We start from the raw sequence: 24,470 nt of genomic DNA, 5'->3' as shown, positions 1-24,470 counted from the left end.
TAACCACCATAAGTCCTGATGAATGGACAGACATGTCTGCATGTCGTCATTAGCACATTTACAACATCAGAGTTCTTGCATTGTTTAAAATGGAAACTAATTTATACCTTTTGTGTGGATGTGATTTGTGTGTGTGTGTGTGTGTGTGTGTGTGTGTGTGTGTGTGTGTGTGTGTGTGTGTGTGTGTGTGTGTGTGTGTGTGTGTGTGTGTGTGTGTGTGTGTGTGTGTGTGTGTGTGTGTGTGTGTGTGTGTGTGTGTGTGTGTGTGTGTGTGTGTGTGTGTGTGTGTGTGTGTGGCAATGTGTGGTGTTTGTTCTTTGGGTTTGACTCTCAGCTCAACAGAAGATGGAGCCACATGGTTTGTACCGTCCTCCGTCTGAGGAGAGGCTGTCCCCTGGCCAGCAGCCCCCGTCCCCCTGTGTGAAAGGCAGCCAGAGGGTGGTCACCCTGGCCCAGCACATCAGTGTAAGTAGAAATGTAGCAGAAATGATTGTTATCATTATAAGTAGAAAATATATACCTTTGTGGTCAAGGGATCTTGGTACTTGATATATGCGAGACAGTGTTGTCTAATATCTTGAGACAAATGTGTCTTTACGGTAACAGGAAGTGATAACTAAAGACTACACCAGGCAGAGCCAACAGCAGCAGCAAAGCTACCACGGCTCTCCTGTCCTGGACTTGACCCGTCCACCCAGTGCCTCCCAGCCCCACACTTCACAGGAGGCTGCCCAGGGGTCCCGCTATTCAGAGGGTCTCGTAGGAGAACGCAACAGAGATAGGTAGGACTCATCATCAAACTCCATCATACTAAGAATATCTGTTACATTTAGAGGTAAATTGTCAAATAACTGTGTCAATTGAACACAAGTTAAGGCACTATTTGGTTTTGATCATAGGGATGATGACATAGTAGTAAGACAACTCTGCGTCGATGTTTTACATGCTGTATGATTTCTGCAGGTCTCCCCCTCAACCCAAGACATCACCTATCAGTGTTTCTAATGATGGCATTGAACCAGTATCTCCTGCTGGAGCCAACTCTGAACCTGAAGTCCAAGGAGGGGCCTCCTACCCCAATGAGCAGGGAGAGCAAGGGTGAGACCTCACAGTGCCATCAGTAGACCTCTACAAATATATTGCTTATATTAATGTCATTTGGGTGCAAAGCTTATGAAAGCACATTGCCCATGTTCCTCTTGGGATGTTTTATGCCGCAGTCAAAAAGCCCAACAAGTAACAAGATGCCCTGAGCTTGGGGACAGTGCTCATGGACTTTCAGAGAGATTGGGTGGTGGTACTAGCAGGTGGGCTTCAGTTGTCACTCTGCACAGCCAGCTTGTGTCAGGATGCTGGAAAGGAGACTGTAGCCTTTAACCCACTGAGTCATGAAACTAGAGTGAGGCCCATGTTCACTTTCAATCAAGTATGTTATTTTGGGGGATTTGTTCAGCCAACGGATGTACCCACTGTGTTGCTTGTAATGGGCACAGCCTCTAGACATAGCTGAGTGGAGTGTCCAGTTTGGTGATCACATGATTGCATCTCCGCTTCATTTCAAGAACATAGCCCTGTTGACTTCATCAGGATTTGACCTTCGGTATGCAATTACAAACCCTCCCTGGATGGGAGGGAATTTTCCGTCCTAAGGTCAAAAATTGTTTTGAGAGTGAGGGTAAAATGGAGTATGAAGGTCTGGAGGTGAATTGAAGCGGTCAGCTCGAGATCAGAGACAGGTGTAAACAGCAGTGTGTCTCAGCTGTCCACTTGTGATCAGATTACCCGAGACGCATGTTAATATCAAGTGTAAACAGGGTCTGAGAGACAGGGTGATGAACTTGAATACCTAGAAAGAGTTAAAAGTAGCAGCGGTTCCTTCAGGATTCCTGGTAGAGTTCCACCTCGTCGAGGTAATCTGGTTGCATCTAATTGGGATTCTGGGTAGAAGGGTTTATGACTTTCTGAGATCATCCTACCACCACTATCATAACCCACAGCGAAGAAAAAATGTTCATGGATTTAAATTAACCTTATCTTTAACATATAGAGCATTGCCTACAAATATTTCATCAACATTTTGCACCTAAATATCCAAATACACACTGAGTATATTATGACCCTAATCAGAGGAGTCTGATTAGCAATGCGTGTGTTGACCTGGCGCTCCTTTCCCTCATACAGAATGGGCTCCCGTTCCCCTCCCAACACCTCCCAGCCTCCAGCTTTCTTCAGCAAGCTGACGGAGAACACCTCCGCTATCGTGAAGTCAAAGAAACAGGAGATGATCAAGAAGATGACCGTGGTGGGAAGTGACGGCGATTTCAGTAAGTCCGACCTCAGCATTAGGCACGAGTGCTCCTAGGCCCTGAGCACAATTTTGAGAAGGAAAATGTGTGGTTTAATAAAAAAGTTGGAGCTGTTATAAAGAAAACCATGTTTACACTTTCAGATGCTGGTCAGCCCGGAACAGAGATCTTTAATATGCCAGCGTCTACAATAGCAGGTAAACTGTTCCCACCTCATTAGTTATTAATAAACATTAAAGTGAGAGGAAAACCTTTCATGATGCACCTTTTGTTGTGCAAATGTTTCAGTAAAGCACTCTAGTGGATGTATGTAGAAGATCAACACATTTATAACATCTATATACATTGTAATGTAGCAGCATGGTGACAGGATTGTAAAGCCAAACAAGAAACAAAACTATGATTAAAAGTATTTCTTACATTTAAACAGTTATTTAATCATGGTGACCACCTGCAGACATTGATTATGTTTACATTTACAAATTTTCAGTTTTTTTCCCCCTACACCAATAAAGACAATAATCCTAATAAGCTGTTTACTTGGCTAATGAAAATGAATATTCCAGTAATATTCCCGTTTACATGTAGAGAGTTTTCCTCTGCTCCACTGGGAACGGGAATCATAAGATCTCCACAGGCAGTGAAATAAACCAGCGAGGTAGAAAATACTAGTGAGCCGCTGCCTGATATATGTAATAAGAGGGATATTATAATTTATAGTTAGTTAGTTTAGGTTGTCCTGTGATGTTTATTATACAGCTGCTATGCTCCTAAAACCTGAGTAATATCAGCATATCCTATGTCTTCATTGGAAAATGTTGCATTCGAAAGAAGGCCTAATTCGGAATAACCTGTATCACATTAGGAATAATAGTGGAATACTGGCGTGCATGTAAACGTAGTCAATGATTTAAGGAACCGTAAATGAGAAAATGACTGAATGGAAAATCCCATTGCATTTGGCCCCAGTCCAGCTCGGTGATGGTGGATAACATGATATTCTACCTTCATGAATGATCCAAATTTGATTGATATTTAGGGATACTGCTGTTTAATGTCCCAGCAGACTTCGGTCAGTTGTTAAGCATCAGCTGCTTACTGGAGAGAACAGTGCTTTATTTTACAAAAGCCTCTTCTACTCATGAAATTTGCAACTTTGCTACATTTTAGACCAAATGGCTTTCACATAACCACTAAAGTGCTCACTGTAACCTTTTGCACTAATCTCTGCTGACTCGAGATGTTTGTTCTACTTTCCTTCTGTATATTCTTAGCTCTCATGTGGTTTGCCTTTGTTATATTTTATTGCTTACTACTCTTCTGACAATACTGGATCATGTGGTTTTGTCATCAGAACACCTTCTGTGTACAATTCCCTTTTTTATTTGTGTCTTCATTGCTTGCTTATGTTCCCTCTGAAACCATTCAGTTCTCTGGTCCTGTGACAGTCATTACCTTTCCCCTCCCTTCTTTACCCGACGTTGCCCTTCTAACTTGTTAAATGCTGCTCTTCCTGTCACAGGAACCGTGAGTGTCCGCAGCCACCCAGCTCCAGAGGCACCTGGTAACTCAATAGGCCTGGAGGCCATTATAAGAAAGGCCTTAATGGGCAAATACGATGAGTCTGAGGAGCGCTCCCCATCCAACGCTGCTAACCAGATGGGTTCCAGTGGAGCTGCTGCTATGTCTGATGGACGTGCAGAGGACTGTTTCTCACAAGGTGCGACCTCCTCAAACACTTACATACTTACAGTGACTAAAGTGTTTTATCTGCTTTTCTACTAATCTCCATTTCGTCATTTTGCTTGTATATTTAGTCTTCCCTTCTTAAACATTGTGTCATTTAAATCTCTGTTAAATCTTCTATGGTAGCAGAAATAGAACTAGCCTTCTCAGCTAAAACTCACACAATTCAACAAGTCCTTCAGTTCTGCAGTACAGCAGGCAGGGCTGGGTCAGTGGATCTGGAGCTCATTATACAGCTGGAGTGTTAAGCCTGAGCTCTGTTTTCTCTGTTCGTAGGTGGTGGGAAGTCCTCAAAGGGCAGTGGGCGCTCTAATGGGCGCAAAGCAAAGTCTCCAGGACCAGGCCTTTCAGGAGGGGAGAGACCGTCCTCTGTGTCCTCAGTCCACTCAGAGGGAGACTGCAACAGACGAACTCCCCTTACTACACGTGTCTGGGAGGACCGACCATCATCTACAGGTATAAAACCAATCGACCCATCATTTATCACTTGTGATCAGATTACAACATTTTAATGCATTTAAGTGTGCTCTCAGCTGATGTATGGGATGCAGGGAAACTAACAACTGTCACTGCGCTTTTTTACAGGTTCAACTCAAACCCCCTTCCCGTGCAACCCGCTGATCATGCGTTTCCCCAGCGGGACGGTGTCTGCTCCCTCCCCATCCTCCGGCCAGCCAGGAGGCCAGGGTCCGGGGTCAGTACCTGGACAGGGTCGCTCCTGGGAAGAGGAGCCCAAGCCTCTGCTCATGTCTCAGTACGAGACTCTGTCTGACAGCGAGTGACCCAAAATGCTAACGCACAACAGGACCCGCTAAACAGTCCACCACCTCCGTGCTGCTGCAGCCACACACACACACACACATACACACAAACACACACACACACACACACATATACACACATACACACACACTCTCACAGGGCGTACATCTACCGAGGCATCTGCAAACCTACCTGCACCATTCCACTCTGCATTTCCTCCATTGGTCGTCAAGCAAGGATCGCAGAGCACCGTCGAGCTGGAACACTGCAGCTCCGTGTGTGTGTGTGTGTGTGTGTGTATGTTTGTGCTTAACGTGTAATGCATTCACTCCAGGACTACTCTAAAGGACAAATCACTTTTTATTTTATTTTTAACTTTACTACTTTTTCCTCACTGGCCTTATAAATACAGACACATTGACCTGCACCTCTCGGGGTGCACCGCTCTAATGTGCTTACACGTGTGTGGACGGGGACTCGGAGGTCATCTTGTTGGTCTGGTCAGGAGCCTGACGGCGGCTGCTCTAGTGACAGATTTCGACCACAGGTCTGCCCTGAGAGCAGCGGACCACACAGCGAGGACCCTCGTACGTTTCTTCACAGTGAACTCCAGGTGCAGGCGACCTGTGCACTGCTACCACTACAAGAAGACGCTCGAGGGACGGGAGGAGAATCAACATCTGTTTTTTTTTTTTCTTGTTTCGGTTCTTTTTTTCTCCTTTTAACTTCAGTCAGTCCAGTCCTGTGTTTGGAAAGTGAGCTGAGACCTTTAGTACATTTTGATGGTGAACTTTTGATGGTTATATTTGTCGTCTCTTATCTGAAATGATGTATCTTTTTCGGGGAGGGGGCGGGAGGCAGAGATTGTTATGCGGGAGGGTCATATCATTGGTTTACAGGGTAAACATGCTGTTCATTGCTGATGTCATCATATATTCGGGGAGGGTCCTGAGGAACGGCAAAGGCCTGTTGACTTCAGGCATCCGTGTGGGGGGAGAGATGTGTTGCCACATGGATGGCTCTGAGACAAGTGACACTTTCTCACTGTTTTTATATTAACCATGTCTGTGTTTGTTGAAACAGTTTTTGGATATTAAGCACTTAGTTGTCAATCTGTTCACAATGGCATTTTTAAGAATCTGTGTTTCCTGGGGCACGTGGAAAATGGACTCAAGAACAGCATAGAAAGCCCACTGTGGAGGTATCCTTTAACATCTATGTTTTATTTTGGTCTTGCCACTGATCATTTTTTCGAATGCTCCCGCACTCAAAGCGACAATCACATCCCAGTCAACGACGACTCCGCCGCTTCGAGCAGGTGCAGACCAACCGTAAAGCTGCTTAAAGGCAAACTCCTCAGCATCACACGGAGTTTGCTCGCATTAAAGAGGTGACACACAAAAAAAAAGCCATCTTTCTATGACCCTTAGTCCATGGCGTCGTCGGCTTCAGCCGGCCCGCTAGAAACTCGTCTAGGAGCTGTTGTGACGGTCTGACCTCTGACCTTTTTACTGAGACTCAACTCCTTGTCCAGGCAGATTTTGTACAGTTATTTCCTAGTATTAAGTGCCATTTATTTTACATACACAATACAGTACTGAAGTTACCAAGTGACGCACAATTTATCTTTTGGCCCCCCATGCCAGGGTTTATATACTGTCCGCGCAGGGAAATCTGAAAACAAAAAAGCAAATGAAACGTCCTTTTTTAAATTTTTGTGTGCATTTTTTTTCTCTCCCTCTTCCAAGTCCATCACAGCCTTAGCTTTTAACAGTTTCTCACTCATTAGATTCATCTAAACAAGACAATGCTGTATCACAGGTGTGACATGTGTTCTCCACTACGAGACCTATGACATTAACAAGTGTACTTCATCGCACCCTCTGTGTTTGTACGGGTTAGAGGAAGTCGAGGGGAAGGCATCAGAGAAAGTTTTATGTAACGTTAAGTTAACATATACTCAGATTTTACTGGCAGTATTTTTTAAAGGTCACCCTCTCTCTTGTGAATGATTCAGTGATGTGAAATGTTTCCGCTCCGTGACTTTGTGCAACCAGGGACGGATTCTGTCCTCTGGCTTGAACACTCTGGAGGAACCGGAGTGATCTTGTTTAAGTAGTTCAGAAGAGCGTCTCTCCCGTCTCTAGTTCATTTTGTCACAGTGGAGACTAACAGCACACACACACACACACACACACACACACGACTGTTATAGGACTACCTCCTCTTCCTCCTTCAATCCTACCTGTTGATGGTGAAGCATCTAAGCGTGCCACACCTGCAAGAACGCTCATCTCAGCCATGTTTTAGGTCAGATTTTTCTATCAAGGTGATGACTGATTGAGGGTTTGTAATTTCATCAGGCAAGGCAAAAAACAACAAAAAAACAACCCCAAACAGCCAGGCTTTGTATATCGGTCTCTCCTCTTGTTTATCATTTATCCACTGATGAAATTTAAGAATGTGACGGTAAACAGACAAAGCCATATCCAGCTGTTCCCTAAACGGATGACGAAACTAAAGCATTGTTTTTAAAAGTATAATGAAATGAATTTTAACACGCATCCATTTTTTTTGTTTTCGTCCTTGTTGTCTTTATTCAATCCACAGCTGCTTTATTACCAATCAAAAAAAAAAATCATTCAAAACTTAAAAAGTCAAAGTTGATCGCTGATGTTTTTTCCCCCGGACTGTCCGAGGGGTGGGTGGGGCTTGGTGGGCGGGTTGGGAGGGATTGACATAAACAGTACATTGTTCAACCATTTTGTTCATAATGATTTTTTTTTATAACCCACTGTATAATAGCAAGGATTGTATATAAAACTGAAGAGATGTAAATATTTATGTGGCTTGCTTCAAGGTTGGTATTACAAAAAAAAAAAAAAAAAGATATTCACATGGTTAAATTCTACATGCCCACCAGCAAGCTTTGTGGATAGCAGTGTAAAAATGAAAAACAAAAAAGACACTGCCTTAATGTTTAAATAAAAAGCTTATTGCCATTCATGGCCTCAGAGTCACTTTATTTATTGGCGAATGTATCAGATGATTGTGGTGGTGTGTGGGGAAACTTGACAAGCCTGATGTAATGAAGGTTGAGAACCAGCAGGGGGCAGTATGAGCATATATTTGACAGTTAAATACAGAATGTGTTTGGCACTTTTTGAAGGATATAGTTTAACACTACATGTAATAATATGGATAGATAAGACAGAAAACAGATAGATACAGAACTGACCCACTATCAGTTGAGTTATGAGTTATGGGTGTTGGTTAATCCCTCTCTTGGATACAAATGTGCCGCTCAGCTGCTACTTGAGCTGCTGATCTGCTCCCCTGTGATCTGCTGTACTATCATTCAGCTTTCATGAAGGTCACATTTACATGCCTGTTATGAGCCCTGCTTACATAACTCCCATACAAGGTGACAGTGTCATGAAATTCAGTACTTAGTGTTGAACTGACGTTAATTAGTCTTCCTTTCTCTACTAATAAAAGCACTTTGACAACTATTGTAGGTATTCTGTTAAAACTGATCAGATGTTTCAGTTGTAGCTTGTCCAGAAAGAGGTGGAGAGGAATTTTGGACAAGACTAAACAACTCTGATAACACCAGGTAAAATAATATTTATGTTGCAAAGCCTTTTAAGGAAAATAGTTCTGAGGCTCCACAGTGTTCTTCACTGAGCACTTTTGATTTACTAAGAAAGCTGATGTTCAGTCCTCATTTGCCTTAAATTTGAAAGAATACTTTGTGCTTTGATGCATCAAGTTGAACTTTTTATAACTTGATGTACTGATGAATTTGTAAAACAGCTACTTAATCAGCTCATTTTCACGTTATTTTTCCTGAATTATAACTTTCATCACAGGAACCCAAACCGGCTTTGATAAATGAGGCGCGCTCGCTGCCTCACCACCGGGAGGCACCTCAGCCTTTTCCAACACTCCAGAGAGAGACAGATGAGGCTCTGAATGATGTGAGCTGCTGTGGAGACCCAGAGGCAGTGATCCAAAAGCCTCCGCCAATGCTGGCTGCTGTTATTTTAACAGCAGTGTGATATTTAAAGCCTGCAAAGAATATACATAGAGCAAGACTGACTCCCTTTTTAACCTTTGTTTACTTGAACATAGAGAACAGTACTAAAATTAGATTTTCTTATAGACCAGGACAGTCCAGTCTATACTTTTGGCCAATTGACGTCCCTCTTATAATTATAGAAACAGAAAGAGTAAATATAAAGAGCAAAACCTACTCAGCAAAGGATTAGAGACTGGTCTAAAAAGACTTTCAGTTTTGATATAAAAAAACACCTCACTTAACTGAATGAAATGTTTCTTTAAGTATAAGAAAAAACTGCTACTCTTTTCTAGAACTAGTTCTCTGTTTAACAGCTTTTTTTAAAAATACTTGATTTTGGGAGGCTTTTATACTGATCAGCTGACTTAACGCCTGAAATTATGTATTCTTAAATTGTGCTTTAACGTGTGACCTGACCTCCCTCTGTGTCTGGAGAACTTCCTCTTTCTCTGAGATGGACAAAATGTACGCAGGAAAATATGATGTCATGTGCTCAAGATTGATCAAAAATACACTCAAAACAACAGAATTAGGTTTTGGGAATTACTTTTTTTTATTCAATTAGGATATACATCTTTTTAAATTATTTTCTTTGATCAAAACAGGAAGAATGATTGACGTACAAAAATATAAAGAGAATTATGAAGTGCCTCGATGCCACATATACAACAGGAAAATATTTTACAATAACAAAATCAAGTGTTAGGAAACACAAACATATCTCACATAAAACCACCAACGTTCCCTCACATCGTCTCTTGACATTTCAGTCCATCAACACGTAACACATCTCTCCACCGTCTTGCCAGGAACTTTACTGCTTTGTATAAAACCACCTCCGGAGCAATTTCCTCATCTCACCAATAATTTTTCTTTTCCGAGAGCAGTTCTGACTTTTCCCCTCATCTTGCTCTTTGTATAGCTACTTACTTTTCCCTCAATAAAACCCAGTACCCATCTTACAGTACTGATGCACCATCTCAGCTTCGTACCCTCCATGGACATTCTACTCTACACTTACCTGGAGGGTATTTCAAACTATAAAAATAACACCAGCTCAAGACCTCAACTGAAAATCGGGAATACACATTTGCAATGAAATAAAACGGATACCTAAGAAAATCTGAGGTAAAAACTGAAGTTTCAATATTTGCTGTGTTCAATAATCTAAACATGTATATATATAAATATATAAGACAGTCACTAAAGGGGTCATGAAAACGCTCAATAAAATCCTATTTTACATCTTCAATATGGAAATATGAATCATTTCACTGCTCCACTTGTAACATGTTACTGATAGAAAGCGTGTTGGGCTTCAGAGCGATCTCGGATCAGAAACTGACACCAATTTGTTGATTTTTGTAATGTAAATTGCTTATGGCGCCCAAAACTGCAAACAACACAGACTTCATTCAACTAGCAGTGGAAAACTGTTTGTTATGTCTCATGGAAAACTAGAAAGTTGCACTCCGCTGCATTGGTACAGATTGTTCAGTACTCATGACAGAAAAGTCAAATATTTCCTTACGATTGTCCTTCTTTTTTTTTTTGGCACTTCCTGCAAAGAAGACCAACTTAACTGGCACTAGAGCAGGTTGAAAAACAAACTGATACTTTGTTTCCAAAAAGGTCAACCATACAAAGAGTGCCATCACTGTTAAAGATGAAACCAAATGTTCCAAATCTGCTTCTGTGAGTGACGAAGTCTGACATAAACGCACGATTTTCTGCTAAAGTTTTTGACAGTTTTGGTTATTTCACATTTTTCTCTGTGCTGGTCTCACTGGTTTTTAAAGTGGGGGTCTAATTAGGAAAAAGGTGACATCACATCCTTAGATACACCAATCAGGATTGAGCAACACGTGAATCCAACTCTAAAGACAGTTGGTGGGTTGATTCTGACTGTTAAATTCTTAACCTTAATGTTTTTCTCTAAACATGAACTTTCAAATTTTTGTCTGCAGCATGTCAGCACTTCTTAGGAGCCTGTTTACCAAAAAACACCTTAACTCCTACATTATGGGTCTGATTCACTTTTAGTTTAACCTTCCTTAAATGAAATTTATCAGGCAAAACCAAAACAGCAGTGATCTAGCACAGTTGAATATCAAATGTTTTAGAAAAATACTTTAGATTTCTATCCAAATCCTCTCTAAGCCAATCCCTTTGGTAATGTGATGCCATTTTTTCCTTTGATTAGACAGTATTAATTCTGCTCTGGCTCTGGTCAATAAATAGGACAACTTTCATTGTGCAGTTTAATAAAAATGCCTGATCAACTATTCAAGTTACCGTTTCAATGTGAGCTGATAAAAACGTTAAAAAACAAAATCAAATGTTCAGTCTGAGCGTGTGCAGTTGTTGAAGTGAAATAAACTCTCACGCAGCCACTCCTCTTCAAACTATCTTTGGTCCAATTTTTTCACATGCAGTGCTAAAATCCCCCACCCCCCTCTCCCCTGCAATGCGAGTCCACTGAGAGGCCTGTGATATATACTGTAGAAAACAAGTGCAATAAAGCCGCATTTAGAAAGCTTTGCATTGGTGTGACTGGGTTTGCACAGGCACGGCTAAAATCCACCTGCCGTCTAATCTTTTCTCTACGCACACACATACATCTATAATCTGATTGTTACCTTCGCTGAGGTTACAATCCAACCTGAAGGAGAGCAAAGGCCACCAATTTGTCAGCTCTTGTATTAAATAAGACATTAACCATTGAAGTGCAGCTTTAAACTGCCAGAGGAGCAGTTCCCTTTTTTTCTTTTTTTAAACTGCATCAGTAGAAAGTCTAAGTACACTTAAAGGTTCCCAAAGTTTCCTCCATGGCGAGTAAAGATGAACAGAGTGGGGTTTTTAGGGGCTCCAGTTTTTACTTGAAGTATTTCCCTTTCATAAGGGGCGTTCCTAAGTTCCTCGTTGCCCAAAAAAAACACTCCTCCCTGCGCAGTCTGGGGTCTACAGGTCCTCTGTGTAGATGATACAGGGACTAGTATCCTCGCTTGACTCCAGCTGCACCGTGGAGACAAACCAGCGGCGGGAGCCCGTGGCGTTGTAGTTGAGCGTGGTGCGGTAAGTGTTCTTGGCGTGTTTCGGGTAGATGATGGTGGTGCTCTGGTAGGTGATGGGCCTCTGCCGTGGCTCCAGGTACACCTGGGACTTGTAGCTCCTCCAAGTGCAGTCCCGCACCGCCACCACGGTCTCGCTGTAGGATGTGGGTGTAGGAACCGGGGCGCAATACACCCCGTCCCGGTAATGCTTGTCTGAGTCATACTTGACCGCTGAGTTGCACCTGGAGAAGAAAAGGTAACAATGCTTTAAGACTGATCACTAGGTGGCAGCGTTGAGAAGAGGAATTTGATTAAATGATGTGAATGAATCTGCATATTACGATCAATACTGTGTTGTTATACATCAAGGTTCACTCACTTTATTTCTTGCTCTGGTTTAGGGTTGACCTCGATGCTCTCTCCGAAGAACACGGGGTGCATGCGGGTCCGGGGGTCTGGTCCTGTGGCGTTCAGCAGCAGGTAGGGCAGCTGTGTAGAGGAAACACTGAGAGTCACAATCTCCAGGAAAAACATCCATTAACTGCTCGACTGTTTGTAACCAGCCTGCCAACGTGTCCATTCAGAAGAATTCCAGTAAAAACTGCCGGCATGGTCGGGGGTTTCAGCAGAGCCAGTAACCCAAATTAAAAACACTGCAGTCCCCACCCTCTCCAGGAAAACACACACACACACACACACACACACACACACACACACACACACACACACACTTCTCGATCCTCCCTCATGAGAATTCGCCCACTGATGGCACAGCTATTAAAACAACAATCAGACGAGGGACACGACAGTCAGGGCAACACTTGCATTTTAACGCAGATAATTATACTGTGCGGGTCCAGCCAAATGAAGTGTTGGTGGTAAATCTCTTTCTCACAAGCTTTCACTACAGTTCAGTCTGGTGACGAGCCCCCCAGACGCAGGCGGTGTGTGTCTATGTGTGTGTGCGTGTGTGTGTGTGGACTGAAAATAGGCTTACAGATGTTGGGCCTACAGTAGTTTAAGGAATGGGAAATACAAAAATGAGCGTCTAGAACAGCTGGCGACCAGGCTGAGTGGAGATGAGGCTGTTATAAAATGAGAAGATGATAGACAAGGGGCCAGAACAGCACCTTTACTGGCAAATATGGAGACTTAACCTAAAGTCATCTTAAGACAGACAGCCTCTAATCACAGACACATGCCACACCTCTGTAATATCTACCTCAGATTCATTTTACTGCTCCTTTTCAGAGCTGCAGTCAGACAAGTTGTGATGGGTCAAATACTTTCAGAACCAAAAGAAACTTATTTCTTCCTTGACTGTAGTTTAGCTATAGGTTCCTATATGGTTATGTATATAGATAAGTTAAGATCCAGTAAAACAATACTGAGTCCCACAAACACATACTTCAGGCCATTGAGGAATCCTAGGATTATAACAGAAAGGTTTCCATGGAAACAATTCACAGCTTCTGTTTTAACCTTTAACCAAATGGGTGAAGTTTACCTCGTGAAGTCAGACACGCTGCTGATGACACACTATACTGTATGTACACCATACGATGACAAATACTGCTATACACTGACAAGAGAGGTTGCTGTGATTGACGGTTGTCTTTGCATGTGTGTCTCCAGACTGAATCAAATGGCAACCCAACCTCAACTCTGGCACCTCTCACATTACACAGGGAGGCTGTCACATGCTGTAGTTTGGACGCAGTCAAGCGCACATACCACTACAGGGGACGGGCAAGAACAGGCCAAGGGCATAGCAGATTGCTGTGTGAAGCTTGTCTTACCTACAACCCACGATCATCACCACGCTAACTGAACGGAGGAACTGAACTCTGCTTCTCTCTCTGCACAGCTGCTAGTTTTGCCATGCAGTTCATCTGCGGGCTGTTCTTTTTCCGCTGTCAGTACCTCATAACCTGAAAACACTGGACGAGTATGCGATTGTCTTTTCTGCACTGCTCCGGCACGGAGAGCATCCCAGGTATTTCTCCATGGTGTGTTCTGGCAACTTTTGCAAAGCAAACACTTGTGAATGGAGGCTAGGTCACCTCCAAGCAGTGGATCCCCCCAGTATGCACACAAAACCTAAACCCCCCCCCCCCCCACACACACACACACACACACACACACACACACACACACACACCCCACCCACTGGAAGCAGATTTCTGCCCAGGAAAAATAGTCTGCAGCTGAGCAACCCACACAATGTACAATGCACAATGCAGAGCTGCTGAGAGAAACGCCAACTCAAACACACATTTCCAACTGCTGGTTGTTTGGTGGACTGAAGCCTCGGACTTTACATCCTGTGATTGCAAGGACATCAATGTGAGAGCATCGGTATCAGCAGTGAAGCAGATTTAGAAAAAGTCACAGGAGACGTCTCCTGTTCGTCCTCCTGGCTAATCCACTGACAACTGAACTCCTTTACCCTTACAGTATAACTGTACACAACCTTATATGGTTCTGAAATGCTCAAGATTAAATGATCACACTCATATTTTTCATGCATCAGTCCCCTCTTATAAATCTATTTACACGTAAAGAGCTGCAACTGTAAAATTCGTTATCCTGCATCCGCATAAATTTGAACCAGGTTTTGAAAACAGACAGGCTGTCTGAGCGTTAATCCATGTTTAATTTAGAAGTGAGAGGTCATGAAACACTTATGCAATGCCCTGTGGCTGCTCTAACAAGCCCCTGCACCTCAAAATAGAGCTTGAGGATTGTTCTTAGGTGGCATACAAAAACAACACGAAAATAGATTTGGAAAGAGAAAAAACACGAGCACATCTATGCCTCCCCCTAATGCAGCTCAGGAAACTCTGAAAGCTCTTTTTTCTGATGGAAAGGTTTGAATCTTTCCACACACACACTGGCCCATGAGAGGGATTAGAAACGCAAGCAGGAGCAGTTGCTATCAAGATTGATCTTTTAAAAGGGAAACCACAAAGCAGAGGAGTCCTACTAATCTGAACCTCCGGAGGATTAAAGGATCTTTTTCTCTCTTTTTCTGTTTCAGGCTTCAGCAAAACCAATGTCACGCAACTCCCAGGATGCAGCGCTGCATTTCTGAGGCCTCCCTCCCTCAGACACTTTAAAAGCCACCCAGACCTGCACAGACTTGTTTGTTCAGACTTTTTGGAACTGGGAGTGACCTGGAAATGATTTTCAATCAAATCAGCCTCGTCATGTGACCCACAAATCACTGCAGGATGTGTCAATAAAGTGCATTTGTCTTGCTAGAGTAGAAAGTGGGACACAACTTCAGTAACCATAAATCTTTTTCTGTAGAATATTCTACCATGTCAGGTTTCATGCTATTTCTGCAGGACTGTCATCTGCTAAATCAGTACAAATATTCCCTAAGGGGGAGCTGACAATTTGACTAGTTCATTTAATGTGTATTTCCCATTAGACTAAGATTATTTTCTTATGCTGAGTGCTGCTAAAGATTTGCAGGAAATAAAAAAAAAGAAAGAACCTGCGGAAAAACCTGTTAATGGTCGACTATTTCAATGCAACACTGCAGCCTTATGTTTTCATTAATATTTCTTTTTTTAGGAGCTTGCTGGTTTCCACAGTGAGATCTGAGCAGCTACCTGACAGTTTTATTACCATCATGGATACTGGCTCATCAGTGATGATGACTAAGGCTGCAAAAAGAGAACCAACCAAAGAGGATCTTGTTTCTCCTGTCTGCAGTGCTACCACATCTACAGACATGGTGAGTAATCTAGCAAGACACTGGCTTTCAGATGCTGGTGTATGTTAGTTTTGAGACTCAGATGAATGAATTTAACAATATTCTCTTCATTTCCCTGCAGCATTGTCTCATCACCATTTTAAATTTTTCATTCTAGTGACTGAAACCTGTTAATGTTCACATATTGAGCAGGATATGTGAGGCCCATCGCGTGGGTGCACAAACTATGAAGAAATATTAACAAAAGGTGATTATCACGTGACTTTTGAACTTTGGCACTTGGGTTATTTATTCAAAGCAGTCACAAATATGAAATGCAAATATTGACAGTTCCATTCCCACAAGTAAGATGACTACTCATCTAGTTTTATCAGACACAGACCTACTACTGAGGTCTATTTCCCGACTGCACCCAACGATTACTTTCATTGTTGATTAATAAGTTAACTGTTTTCTTGATGCTAGAAAGTAATGTTCATTATAATTTCCTAGAGCACAAGGTGACATATTCAAATAATCAAACTTAGATAATAAGACAAATAAAACCATCAAATCCTCACATTTGAGAAACTGGACCTTGGAGGTGGTTACAAATAGATAAGTTGATTATCTGATTGTCTCTAGTTGATTCATTTTCTGTTGATCAACCAATCAGTTAACAGACTAATGATCTCAAAATGAGTTTAGTCCAAGGTTTTATGCAATGTATCTCTATTGTCCTATTGAATGCTACTCTAATTGAGATTCTTCAACCTTATAATCAACATGGCAGGCGTGACAGTCCTTGAAGAAGAAGCCTAACCCGCCAAACTCAGTGACTAATCCATCACAGATCATTACACCTGTTTATTTATCCAAAGAACATCTGATAACATTTAACTGTCTGTTTGCCCTGTTGATGGAAAGAAAGAAACCCGATCACCACAGTCATCCTCATATCAACATATTGTAGAGTGCGTATGTTCTTATAAAACTTCTTCGTCTAGTGTTGGAAGCCCCTGGAATCCTGCAGGGACCCCTGGGAGTCCCTGGACCCCCGTTTGGAAAGCCAACTGGACCTAATTGACTTACTGACCTTTACAACACCGTGTAGTTAAACACAGCTGATGCACCACAGTGAAAAAGAAAGACGTTTTACTACTCTGGATTATTGAGGGCATCTTCAGCATGAGTGCAACATCGAAAGAGAGAGAGAGAGAGAGAGAGAGAGAGAGAGAGAGAGAGAGAGAGAGAGAGAGAGAGAGAGAGAGAGAGAGAGAGAGAGAGAGAGCGAGAGCTTCCAGATGTTGTGTGAGTGGGACTCAAGTGAAATCTGTTTCTGGCCAAACACTAAAATGCTCTCAGCACCGTCATTAACTCTTTTTATCCTTTCATTCAGTGTGTCAGTGCAGTGGCTGAGTGGATACTGAACAGACCTGAGTCAGCTCTTTTTTTTACATGACAAAAACTGTTTCAAAATCGTGAGGCAAATACTGCGATATGCTTCTTACCAGTTTGCCTTCTCTGCTTTCCTTTTTATAATATCCATGATGGCTTTCGACGGGCGTCGTGCAACTGCCGGAGCGCGACTCGATCAGACCCGGAGAGAGTGAGCAGAAGGGCGGACTGGGGCTGGGGGGTAACCCCGAATCCGGACTGTCGAGCAGCCCCTCCCGGTTCTTTCCTTTCAGACTTTCATCCATCGCTTGTAAATGTAGGTGCCCCACCATTTCTGGGACGGCTCAATAAAAAAAAACAGTCCAGACGAAGTCACACTAGAAGTTTTTTTTTTCTTCTCGAAGCGCTCAGAGCTGCTGCGCGCTCCTGCGTCGGAAAGAAACAATCCTGGTTGAAGTTTCTTCAAGATGACTCCTGCAAGAAAAAGGAGAGAGAGAGATAGAAAAAAAATTAGATTTAATTTAACCATTGGTCATATATTGTTGACAAATCTCTACAGAGTGATATCAATTCAGCCATCATTTCTCTTCAGACTTTACTGTACCTGCGCGTCGTGAAGTATCCACCCTTAATCCTCGCAGATATTCCAAACAGGCGTGCTAAAGCAGGACCAAACTACGAAAAACTTCAAATCTGATACCAAGTTGAAGTACTACATAGTCTTCATGTAAAACTAAAACAAAAAAAAGTCATTCAACTCGCGCAGAAACTAAGAGTCGACCGTGCGTCTGGCACAGATCTGGATGAGAGCTCCTCTGCTCTGCTCGGCTCTGCTCTGACTGTGTGTGAGTGTGTTTGTGAGTGTGTGTATGTATGTATGTGTGTGTGCGCGCGCTCTCCAGTCCCTCCAGTGGAGAGCTCCCTTTTAGTGATTCTGCCAGGCTTTTTTTGCACCTGGATCCTATCCAGTCCTCATGATCTGGATCACTTCCATGTACAACCGACAGGGGCGAGCACGTCCTCCTCGCCGCTTCAGCACGTCAGTACAGTTTGGCTGAGTGTGTTTAAGATCAATTACTCTGCTGAAGTGCCAATGAGCAAGTAATTCAAACCCCAACCAGCTCCAGTAGGCAGGCCGTTGATATAACTCAATAATTCATTATTATTATGTATTTAATCATTTCTGCCAATTTAAATCATTGACTATTAGGATGTAGTCATTAACCACTTCTTAATTACTTAACAATTAATGATTTTTAATAAAAAAATAAAACTTAGTAATAACCTGTTTATATTGTTATTACTACTACTAATAAAGAGTTAGTTACTTACTCTTTCCTGCACTTTTTGTGGATCTTATTGTAAACTGTTATCTTATAATTAAATTAGTTTGCCATGAAACTTTCTGACCACGTTCATGCTCCCAAGATGATGGACTAGTTTTAAATGTAATGACCCCATGGCCCTTCCTATAGAGCCACCAACTGTTTACTTATTTGTGTGCAGGTGAAGTATCATTTACAATTACTTTTTTTTTTCTTTTCAAAATTTGATGTAACTAGCTAATTCTCATTGATGTTTGTGAGTCATACCTAGTAAAGATGGTAGCATAAAAAAGTTGCAGACAGAACAATACTAAAATCAAGAAGTGAATAAAACAATACCAAATTTCATATAAGTTCATAATAATACCTAGTTACTACCAATAAAATGCATCTACACAAACAAATAACAAAGGAAGCACCAAATAACTTCTATTTTGGACAAATTTTCCTAGAATAGCTTTATAAATAAAAAATATGCCAACAATTATTGTATATTAACTTATATTGTATAATGTACTGTATGGACAGAGATGGGCAGCCAACTCTGGAATAGAAAGTGCACCGATGAGTGAGTCCAACGTGTGGAGACACTGTGCTGATTCATTCATGTACAACTAATCTCCATAATCTATAAAAAGAACCAGTAAAAAGGTGGCAGCAGCGATCATCCGTCTCCTGGCTTCAAGAGTGGAAAAAGGACTTGTGTCCAGCTAAGTCTCAGTGTCCTCATAAGATTTTAAACATGCTGCTATGGAGAAAGACATTCATCAAGCCAAGTAACAACGTCCCCTGAGTTGTAATAATATCAGCAATGTCTATAAGCTTTCTTCTAACATTAGAAAATAATACTTAACAACATATCTTTGTCAAGCTTGAGATAAGAAAGCTGAGACTGCAGTATATTACAGGCAGATTGTTTATGTAGCGCATCTGAGAGAGACGTTAAATCATTCATATACAGAACTGTATCATCTGCATAACAATGGGTATTTGATATCCATTACTACCTTTAGGAGGTATTAGGTATTTAAACATAATGAAGCTAGTACAGAATCATTAAGTTAGCTATCCACAAGTTATTCAGATACATTTGCAAAGTTATTCAAGTGCAATCCTGTTCTGTGAGAAAAAAAGCCAGATGTCAGTCCGTCTTTAGTTTCAGTTATTTAAGAAATCATCAGACAGCTGCTTTTGTTTAATTGTTTGTTGTGGTTCAGAAAGTTTGTCATTCAAAGGATTATATAATTATTTGTCATAAGGCCTGTGAGTATACTGTATGTGTGTTTCTGTAACCATCCTGCCTGGTGTATTTCAGGACTGGGTGTGGAGATGGGTGGGAACGCTGTGCATCCACCAGTTACTAAATGAGTCTATGTTGTGCATACATACACACACACACACACACACACACACACACACACACACACACACACACACACACACACACACACACACACACACACACACACACAACACACGCACACACCGAGCAGACAAAGCAGACCTGAGAGAACAAACGGAGCAGACAGCAGTCTTCACAGCAAGCAAAAAGAGAAAGAATTGAAGCCTTGTTGATGGTTCCCTCCACATAATGTCTGCATTCTCAGTTCATACGGTTACTCTTACAAACAGCAGCTCTGCCAAAAAGGAAATCAGAGCATAAATAAGAGCCAGTGGAGAGCTGCACAGAGCTGACTGTGGTTGATTGTATCTTTGATGGTCCACCAGCTCTCCATGGTGATTACCACAGATTGCCAGGAAATCATGCGTGATGTTTTCTCTTTTTTTTTAGTTCTCATAAAAACGTTGATAACTCTGTGTTTGCCTTTGTTGTCTGGAAGATATACTTAATGGCATGCCTGTTAAGCTTGTGCAGCTGTAATCGTGTTTTCCCTCCTCTGTGTTATTGTTTGGAAGCCTCAGCAGGAAGCCGTTGGAGCGGCGCTGAGAGTTTTACTGGCGTTCCCTGCGTCAGGTGTGTTTTTGTGTCATCATGTTCATCTTAAAGAGCCCATCATGTTGATCCTCGGGCATTCAAGGGATTAGTGTGGAGATCTGGTACAGATTAGCTATAAGACACTGGAACACAGATGATGAGCGTGTTTGTGGGTGTGGGCATGTCTGTGTTGCTCAATTGCAGCCGCATGAATGTAGTGACCAGAATGTCAATGTATTGGGTTTTTTGCACGCAGTGTGAGTGAGGTTGTTTTTGCTTTTGTTTTTTATTTGGACACATTACAGGGTCAGTTCACCCAAATTATTAAATAAATCTGGTGATTTCTGATCATGTAGACATTCCATGCAAATGTCCCGTTTATTACAGACCCCCCCCCCCCCCCCCCCCTTTAATGGTTTTAAGTGGAAGTACTGCAGAGGTAGCACTTAAAGCTTTACAGTTCAACTCATTATGTAATTTGTTACTAAACATAGAGAACATTGAAATAATTGGTACACTCACAATTACTTAATTCAAATTGAATTGCTTGTGTAACCAGTAGAGCGTTTTATTGCACAGCAGGTCAGCTGAACATCCGAAAATGTGACATCTGTCTGCAGGCCACGATACAATTTACCATGATGAACACAAAGGATGGCAAACACATGAAACACAAAGTTAGCAATAATCCTTTAAACATTAATTAAAATTTGTGTTTGAATTAAGTTATAGTTCAATCTTTATTAATACTAAATTGCTCAATTCTTTTGTAGATTTAGGATCTGCAGTATTTGACAAAAGGTTATCAGTGGTAAAAGTACTTCACCTGTTCTGTTGAGTGAAGAAATGATTACTATTAAGCTGTGAACTGCAGTTTCCGTGGACTGTCCAAACTAACATGGACTGACTCGAGGAAAGGGATGTTTCTGTTGAATTTTTTCCAAACATGAACATTGTTTTGGAGTGGAAGCAGAAATCTCAAAGGTTGTTATTTCAAATTCTGGACACATCAGATATCATTCGAGGTAAAGTGAGAAAATATGAGTTTTTGTATTTAGGTTGAACAAGGTCACCAGAGCAATGTCACGTCTATTTTATGAGCACTGTCAAACTTACAAAGACAGCCAAGCAGCTCTCTTGTCACTATGGAAACTCTACTATTGTTTATGAATGGACAAAGACTTTATTCAAAACTTTAACATTAAGTTTTAAGCATGTGCTGGACACATGTTGGTTTTAGTATGCAGATTCTTTTCCACGTTCCCATTTCCACTGATGTAACATGTGACAATATTTGGCTCATATGTGACAACTTCGCACGCAGAGACAACGTCAAAAATGGAATTTGGGAAATTCTTATGTCCATGTTGTTTGTTTTTTATGATGCACATGTTTGCATGCACCCTCTTTGGTTCTACTCAATTAGCAATGTCAGTTTCAATCAGAAGTGAATCAATTTAGCTTTAAGCTGGTGGCAGTGATTCACAAACAAACAAAAAAAAAAGAGTCATATTTTTTTGAGCAGGCTCACGTAATGTTTTCTCCATGTGCTCTCATCCATCACGGATTCAGGAAGATTAATTATTCCATGAAAAACTGTGGTCATTCATTTTGGCTTTGACTCTCTACATACCTGTTTTATCCTACTCATTCCTTCAGTCAAGTTACTTTGACACTGTATATCAAACCTATGACCTTTTCCATAATGGATGGTAGATCTGGGACGTTATGGAACAGACACCTTTACCATTTGGCCAAGCGGACGCCCCCATTATGTGGGAGTTGATTGAGGAGTTCTGCAATCAGGATTCTGTTCCTGAGCGCTTTGAGATCCCAGGAGACTTTGAGACAGACACAGAGGGGGGAGGACAGCCAAGCCGTCTGCTGATGATTCATTTTTTAGTGCTCCATCATCCTTCCCCTTCATAGGGCAATCACTCACATCCCACATGCACACACACACAAAACGCACATACACACAAACATGATTGTGTGCATTGATGCAGAAACTCTCACTCAGATTTACAAATGAAAATGACAAACACACGCACACACACACACACGTGCACGCGCACACACACACATTCCTGATCTGCAGAACTCTGTAGCTCAGCCTCCCTGCATTCACATAACATTGCCAAGCCAGCTGTATGAACTGGATCTGGAAAAGAGAAGGGGTAATACAGGTGTGTGTGTGTGTGTGTGTGTGTGTGTGTGTGTGTGTGTGTGTGTGTGTGTGTGTGTGTGTGTGTGTGTGTGTGTGTGTGTGTGTGTGTGTGTGTGTGTGTGTGTGTGTGTGTATGTGTGTGTGTGTGTGTGCTTGGGCAAGATTGACAGTACACTTATTTCATCCCTAAGACAGATTTTTCAAGTCAGTGTTTTCAGTGTGAGATACACGTATTTTCTTGAGGTGTGCAGTGTGTCGTGCACGTAGTTGTGCGCACATGCTGTCTGGGATCGGTCTCAATGTAAACAAACCACAGAGAGGCCGGTCCTGGCAGGGAGGTTGTTTTGAGCCGACGGGGACGTCACTGTGGTTTCCACACACAACGCTCTTCTTCAGACTCCCTGCCATGAATCTTCTCTCTCTCACAGATAGGTGACCATTCTTCAGTTTGCTTTTCACACAATGTACACATAAACACTAGCCGCTTGTTCAGTGTCAGCCTCTGCACGCTCACGTGACCGCACACCTCTGCTCTGTTCCCTTTGGCCTGTTTGAAGAGAAGTTATGAACATGTTTGGACATGATGATGGATGAGCCTGGCAGGTTTTAAATATGCCATCCAGACCTCAAAGTTCAATCCATAATGCACCTCGCTTCTCTGGAGCCCGGCGGCATCTGGTTTTAATGTGTGGAGAAGAAGACAGTTCTCATCCTGCAGCTCCCTGTAACCTGTGACCACGCACATCAGATAAATGTATTTACTTACCTCTTTACTGAAGGTCAAACCTAACATTGCTTCAGAAGTTTTGGTGCATTGATGTGTAGCATTTTGTTTACAAAATGTCAATTCTGTGAGCTCATGCAGTATTCAAAAGTGTTAATTTAACATTGTTTCAACATAGTTGTTATGTTCACTCAGTCATAAGTGATATCCTCTGACATATTTAAAGAAAACCCAACATAAAGTGTGTTACTAAGGTGTCCAACAGTTTCAGCTGCTTTTCATAGACTGATGTTTCTTCACTCATCTCATCAGCTTTTCCAGATTATTTTTTTCTTTTAAGATTATCTGTTGGCATTCTGTTATTATTAGACATTAGAGAACAGAGAGGCAGACAGGAAATTAGGGCAGAGAGAGAGGAAAAACATGCAACAAAGGCTGGCTGGAGTCAAATGGGTGCAATTATGTGGCTAACCAAATGGATCAGGACACTCCATTCCTTACATTTTTACCTGTCTGTAATAAGTTGTGTTGCGTTTCAGGGAATTTATTGAAGAAGAACTGGTAAATAGTTTCAACCACAAAAGTCCTCTTGGCTGAACAGAGAAAAAAACCTTCAATATTTTAGGATTAAGGCTCTTAACAGGAGGCCGGGGAAATCATGTTTTCAGCTCTCACTTCGATAGTGCTATATTTCAAAAATGTTATGAGTGCGTTAGGAAAATATTTTTTGGTTGTGACCCACATCTTGGTTTTTTCCATTATATTATTTAATTCTTTTGAAATACTCCAATTTAAAGTTTCAAATTCACCTCCTCTGGGTACCATTTACAGATATTTACGCTCCACTGTGTTCCAGTTGAAGTTGGACCAGTTCAAATCTTCTGTGCCATATTTTTCTAAATTGTACTTCAGCGCAAGAATGAAACTTCATAAAGTGTGATAAAGTGTAGTTTTCCTTTTCCTCTAAACTTACAATAACTGATTTGTTGGGCCACCAAACACCCTTGAGCAGAAACACGGAGTCACATTAACAATCATTTGAGGTCAAATTTCTGGCCACCTGATAAATGTAAGTTAGATCTTTACTCTCCTTTGAGCTTGTTTTTTTTGTTTTTTTTGTCTCTACTAATTCCTGAGAGACATGTCTGGCTCTTCATCTGCTAAATGCATTACGTTAACCATCGAGTCGTGGACTTCCTCTGCTGTTAGGAGCCGTGCAGGTAGTGTACTGTGGGTTTTTTGCTGCAAATCAGTCAATTTGCAGGCTAG

General features: G+C 41.8%; 2 protein-coding genes across 5 annotated transcripts in view; one reads left to right on the top strand and one right to left on the bottom strand.

Annotated features, from left to right (window-relative positions):
- ncor2 (nuclear receptor corepressor 2) overlaps positions 1 to 7,518 on the top strand; it is a 94,343-nt gene extending 86,825 nt beyond the window's left edge. For all 4 annotated transcript variants that reach the window (XM_062418370.1, XM_062418367.1, XM_062418369.1 and 1 more), the window contains 8 exons: positions 335 to 465; positions 607 to 782; positions 964 to 1,098; positions 2,182 to 2,324; positions 2,450 to 2,503; positions 3,829 to 4,026; positions 4,329 to 4,508; positions 4,638 to 7,518. In XM_062418370.1, the coding sequence (XP_062274354.1) occupies positions 335 to 465; positions 607 to 782; positions 964 to 1,098; positions 2,182 to 2,324; positions 2,450 to 2,503; positions 3,829 to 4,026; positions 4,329 to 4,508; positions 4,638 to 4,834 (1,214 nt within the window). In that variant the 3' untranslated portion in view covers positions 4,835 to 7,518. The remainder of the gene's footprint in view (positions 1 to 334; positions 466 to 606; positions 783 to 963; positions 1,099 to 2,181; positions 2,325 to 2,449; positions 2,504 to 3,828; positions 4,027 to 4,328; positions 4,509 to 4,637) is intronic.
- Positions 7,519 to 9,424: 1,906 nt separating this feature from the next.
- On the bottom strand, positions 9,425 to 17,872 carry rflna (refilin A). The gene is made up of 4 exons (XM_062418182.1): positions 17,654 to 17,872; positions 17,163 to 17,523; positions 12,328 to 12,437; positions 9,425 to 12,190 (listed from the first exon to the last, which is right to left on the bottom strand). Exons 2-4 carry the CDS (start codon positions 17,379 to 17,381, stop codon positions 11,857 to 11,859), a joined length of 663 nt encoding a protein of 220 aa, XP_062274166.1. The 5' UTR covers positions 17,382 to 17,523; positions 17,654 to 17,872; the 3' UTR covers positions 9,425 to 11,856.
- Positions 17,873 to 24,470: the final 6,598 nt, after the last annotated feature.

The sequence above is a fragment of the Scomber scombrus genome, chromosome 4, assembly GCF_963691925.1.
Source record: "Scomber scombrus chromosome 4, fScoSco1.1, whole genome shotgun sequence".
NCBI classification, from domain to species: Eukaryota; Metazoa; Chordata; class Actinopteri; order Scombriformes; family Scombridae; genus Scomber; species Scomber scombrus.
The sequence above is the reverse complement of the archived record's forward strand: the minus strand, read 5'-3'. Positions and strand labels throughout refer to the sequence as shown.